The sequence below is a fragment of the Aplysia californica genome, unplaced genomic scaffold (genome assembly GCF_000002075.1).
Source record: "Aplysia californica isolate F4 #8 unplaced genomic scaffold, AplCal3.0 scaffold00011, whole genome shotgun sequence".
Lineage (NCBI taxonomy): Eukaryota > Metazoa > Mollusca > Gastropoda > Aplysiida > Aplysiidae > Aplysia > Aplysia californica.
In genome coordinates, this window is record NW_004797281.1 from 164,711 (window position 1) to 169,846 (window position 5,136).

At 41.4% G+C, this 5,136-nt stretch overlaps 1 protein-coding gene across 1 annotated transcript in view; it reads right to left on the bottom strand.

Annotated features, from left to right (window-relative positions):
* The window catches only part of LOC101855537 (FMRFamide receptor-like), a 22,076-nt gene that overhangs the window by 9,257 nt on the left and 7,683 nt on the right, over positions 1-5,136 (bottom strand). The window contains exons 2-5 of the mRNA XM_005090007.3: positions 4,550-4,651; positions 3,551-3,689; positions 1,886-2,054; positions 112-308 (exon numbers count right to left, since the gene is read on the bottom strand). Of these exons, the coding sequence (XP_005090064.1) occupies positions 112-308; positions 1,886-2,054; positions 3,551-3,689; positions 4,550-4,651 (607 nt within the window). The remainder of the gene's footprint in view (positions 1-111; positions 309-1,885; positions 2,055-3,550; positions 3,690-4,549; positions 4,652-5,136) is intronic.

Genomic DNA, 5,136 nt, shown 5'->3' on the forward strand with positions numbered 1-5,136 from the left:
TTCTTCTTCTTCTTCTTCTTCTTCTTCTTCTCCTTCTCCTTCTCCTTCTCCTTCTCCTTCTCCTTCTCCTTCTTCCTCTTCTTCTCCTTCTACTAAGAAATCTCTAATGACCTGTAGTTGTCGGCAAACTCCTTGTTCTCATTGTACCACTGGGTGGTGCGATAGGTAACGTAGGTTCTGTTAGTGCGGGGGTTGGTCACCCACAGAGACTCGCCGCTGGCAAAGACAGGACCGATGAGGGCAAAGGTCAGCACGTAGGTCAGGACTAAAGCGATGGCTATGCGGGAGTTGGTCACTAAGTCTCGCACCTGAAGAGCAGATAGGTGTTGTTTTTTTTGTGTTTTTTTTTGGGTTTTTTTTGGGGGGGGGGGGGGGTTTTTCCCCCCCCCCCCCCCTTGATGTCGTTATATTTTGGAAATAAGTAAATAAATATTTTTAAAAAATATATATTAGATAGACAAACATGTATGCATCGAGCACATCTCAGCTAAACAGCAAGCTCTATGAACGTTGACATAATCTATTTGGAGTTGAAAACCCACAGGTAAATTACAATAATTAGATGACATAATGTGTATATCGCATGACCCACTAAACAGCAAGCTCTATCCAACACCGACATTTGAAAAGCCAGTAAATTGCTCTACTGCTACTTCTCGGCTCCTTTTTACTGCTGTCTTTTAGCCACACTCATGATCTTCTGGTAGGAAAGATCTACACCTAGCCTTCTCGGACAAGGGCGAAAAATCTCGGACCTCCCGTGTGCAAGTTGCGCACGTTAAAGATCACTTGGTGGCCCAAAATCGATAAGAGTAGGGTTCGGCCGCCACCCTGACAAAATAAAAAAATTCCTACCAATTGAAACTATTTTTATTGTGTTCCGCGCGCTCATATGACCTTATGCAGTTGCGAGCGCCGTAAAACACTTGCCAAAAATACCAACAAAAAAACCAACAACCCCCCCCCCCTCGCAAAAAAATAAACAGAATTTGTATTCTGCATAATAATATACCAGCTCAACTATATAGTAAACTACTCTATGAGCTTTATAATCTATTATCATTTACTGCAGCAGACCCTAGAACACTTAGAAACATTCTCGACTTCCCAGGAAGCATACAAGTACAAGGATCGTCAATAAATAGTAAACTCTGATAATCGTCAGTGTGGAATCAGCCTTCCTCCTAAATGATATAAGCCAGGGATCTCAGACTCTCGACCTGCTGTGCAAGTCCTATGTAAGAAAAAGCATAAGGTATATTATGTGTAGTAAAACCTTACTTTTTACAGAAACCTTTGTCCACAATAAATTGTCTCACCATAGATTACTTGGCATCTTTCTCAGCAATTAGAAGGTTAAAGAAGCACAAGCTATGAAGAGCCGTTAATATTCTGAATGGATGATAATAACGATTGGGAGAATTATGTCATATGCTATGCTTCTCTTTCAATTTTTGAAGATTTTTTTTAGGTTAAACCTGATGTGGCCCAGGCTCAACCAAGCCCTACTTCCAGCGGCCCAGGAGGAATGTGATTGTGAGACCCCCTGATCTAAATGTTGTTAACACTTTGCTGTTACACAACCAGCAGTACAAAATACCCAATCTGGTCACCCAGCCAGGAGAGTGACTGCAACGACTTCTCGGGCCTGGCGCAGGTGACCGGAACGAATAATTTTCACCGTCGTATTATTGCGCCAAGTGACCGGTCGCAGTAGAGAATTGACAGCGCAACACAACACGGCACAACACAACATAACACAACACTATATGACACGACAAAATACGATACAACACAACACAACACAACACAACACGACATGACACGACAAAACACGACACAACACAACAGACACAATGACACAACACAACACTAGTCGATTCACCTTGAGGGGCAGGACAACAGCGAGACACCTCTCTGTGGAGATGATGGCGGTGATGACGCCTGTGATACGGGAGAAGCAGATGTTCACTACGATCATCTGGCCATACATCAGCGTCGTGTAGTTTCGCGCCCAAACCGGGTCGAATTTACTGATGATACATGAGGTCTGCCTGTGTAGGGGACATAAGACATTCACTCTTTAAGCACGTAGTGAACAGATACCTCCGATCAGCCGCAGAGCGAAGACCATGTTTCGGCACATTTTCTAAACATAATGCAGAAACCAAAAATGGTCGCTTTTCAGGACAAGCGGGCTAATCAAGATTTCGGGGGTTTCCAGAAACCTTGACCTACACCAAAAGTGGAGATTGCCCTACCTATAGGAGAAGTTTGGTTTCTTTGGTGTTTAGATTTGTTTGGTTATAGAGAAAGCTCTCCTTGTCTTTTAAAGACACCGAACAAGGGTCCAAAAACTTTACCTTCGATTTTCTCTAAACAGCATTTTTCGGGATAGCCCCCTCGTGCTTAAAAGTGACCAAATACATGTACAGGTTTGCATAATAAATATTTCTTAGGGTGCATGTTGTTGCATGCCTTTTAACATTTCAGATAGGAAGAGGCCAGTCGGACTTAATGACGGCAAGACGGCTTAGTTAGCTTATTAATGATGGCTAGACTGATAAACAGCAAAAAATAGGCCTACTGAATTGTGAATAAATGTTTAGTTAGCAAAACCTAGAGTATTTGTATTTGAGACGAAACCAAAAGGAGCCTTACTGACAGTGCATTCGTTCTAAACCTGAATAATTACTATTGAGGGCTGTGTACACAACAGGTGTTGGTCAATAGGGTCTAATGTAAGTACGTCTGGACTTATAGGCTAGCCGTCTCTAGGCTAGCCGTCCTTAATAATGATGACTGAATTGTAAAGAAAATGTTAGTTTGCAATACCTAAAGTATTTGTATTTTAAACGAAACCAAATGGTGCCTTACGACATGCATGTATTTATAAATCTGAATAATTACTAGATCTTATGAGACCTGTGTACTCAACAGGTTACGGACAACAAGGTCTAATTAACCTAAGTACGGCTAGACTGGCAGGTTAGCTGTGCCCACTTCGCTTCAGAAAAAAAAAACATCAAGGAAAAAGTCTGTTTGAATAAAGAAGTTATGTCTCAAAACAGCACGCCTTCTTATTTTGTCCTGTGACCAGAATGTATGTTATCAATTAGTTAACTCTATTGAAAGAAACAAAGATCTTACCACAGTGTGCTGCAGTGCGTGAACTAAAATACTAACCCATAATAAAGCGTGTACTTCCGATTCCAAGTATTTTACCGGATTTAGAGCATCTACAATGCAATTTACATCTCTTGATGTCATAAATCTTTCATGTGTTGGTCCTAAAATATCAACAATCTAAAAATATATTTAAATGATTCCTATAATGTAGAGACCCATTTGTTTAAGAGAAGAACAGACACGGTGATTGTCTGTATGTGTATGCATAATATGTGTGTATGTTTGTGTGTTTGTGTATGGGTACGTGAACGCGTGTTTCTATAGTGTGAGTTTGTATGTCTGTTTCCGTGTGTGTGTGTGTGTTTGTTAGTGTGTATTTGTAAGTATGTGAGTGTGTGTGTGTGTGTGCCAGGGTGTTTACCTGGCGAATGTTGTGAGTATGTATCCTGTATCGGAAACGGCCAGTGCAGCCAGCGACATGTTGGTGGTGTCCCTCTTCTTCTCCGCCCACAGAACCACCAGGCTCATCACGTTCCCCAGGGTTCCCAACACCACCAGCACTGGGGAGATATATAGGCTACATGAAGACATTACTGTTGTTGTTGGTGTTACTGTTGTTGTTGCTTTTGTTGATGATGGTGCTAAACACCACCAGCACTGAGGAGATATATGCAGACATAACATTATGCATGAAAACGTTATTGAAGATGCTGCTGCTGCTGCTGCTGCTGTTGTTGTTGTTGTTGTTGTTGTTGTCGTTGGTGGTGGTGGTTGTGGTGGTGGTGGTGGCAGTGGCGGTAGTGGTGGGAAAGGTGATGTTGTTTTTCTAATTATTTTTGTTATTTTTGTTCTTGATGTTGAAAGTTTCTGTTGTTGCTGCTATTGTTGTTTTTGCTGTGGTGTTTATCGTCGTTATAGATGTTGTTGTTGATGATGATGTTGTTATTGTTATTGTTGTTGTTGCTATTTTTGTTGTTTTTGTTATTGATGTTGTTGTTATTGTTGTTTGTTGTTGTTGACATTTCTTACTTTTTTGGTTTAGCTGTTTTTTTGTTTGTTTGTTGTTGTTGTTGTTTTTTTGTTTTTTTTTTGGGGGGGGGGGGTGATTATTGATGTTTTGAATGTTTGCCTATATGTTTGTGTTAACCTAAATATCGGATGTACTTTCATGCACACATAATTATAAACAGTATCTTGGTCGTTCTGTTGGGACGTTGAATCAGAATCCCTCTCAGCCGGGGTTGGCCCTGGAAGATAGGATCAGAGCACTCTTTCTGGAGGATCTAGGTCTATATTGTTTCGATTGAGACAAAAAAGGAACACACACATTAACAAAAGTTAATTGCACAAATAAAAAAAAAATTCTTCCAAAATAGTCTTTATTGTCTCGATTTAAGCTTAAAACAGTTTAAAACCTCACCTGGCAGTATGTAACAGTACACTGCCTCTGTGACGTCACCAGCCACCTCCCTGGAGATGAGACCAGGAGGTCGGGAATATCGCCCCACGGCCACAGGGCTCTCTGGAAGTGGAAGACATGTAGTTCATATTGTACAAGACGGTCAACTCATTGTCAGTTCGACGCTTTGGACAGTGTCATATTAAAGAAGAAGAAGAAGAAGAACGACAATAACTGTCTCTCTCACACACACGCGCGCGCGCGCGCACACACACACACACACACACACACACACACACACACACACACACACACACACTCACACACACTAACACACGCACGCACACATAATGGGGAAGAAGGGAAATGGTTGTTAGTCTATGCGATTTTCTTGGACAAGTTGTTGTTATAGCAGGTTTGTAATGTGTTTTTTTAATGGTACAAACCAATAAGGGAGAATGACGGAGAGGGAGTGCCAAATGGGATAGGAAGATCCAACAACCTGTGTTGTCCTGCTCAAAGGATGTCCAACAAGATTATAACTGAGACAATAAATTATAGATAGACTCTTAAATAAATCCTGGGGAGAAAGGAGTAGGGGAGCAGCC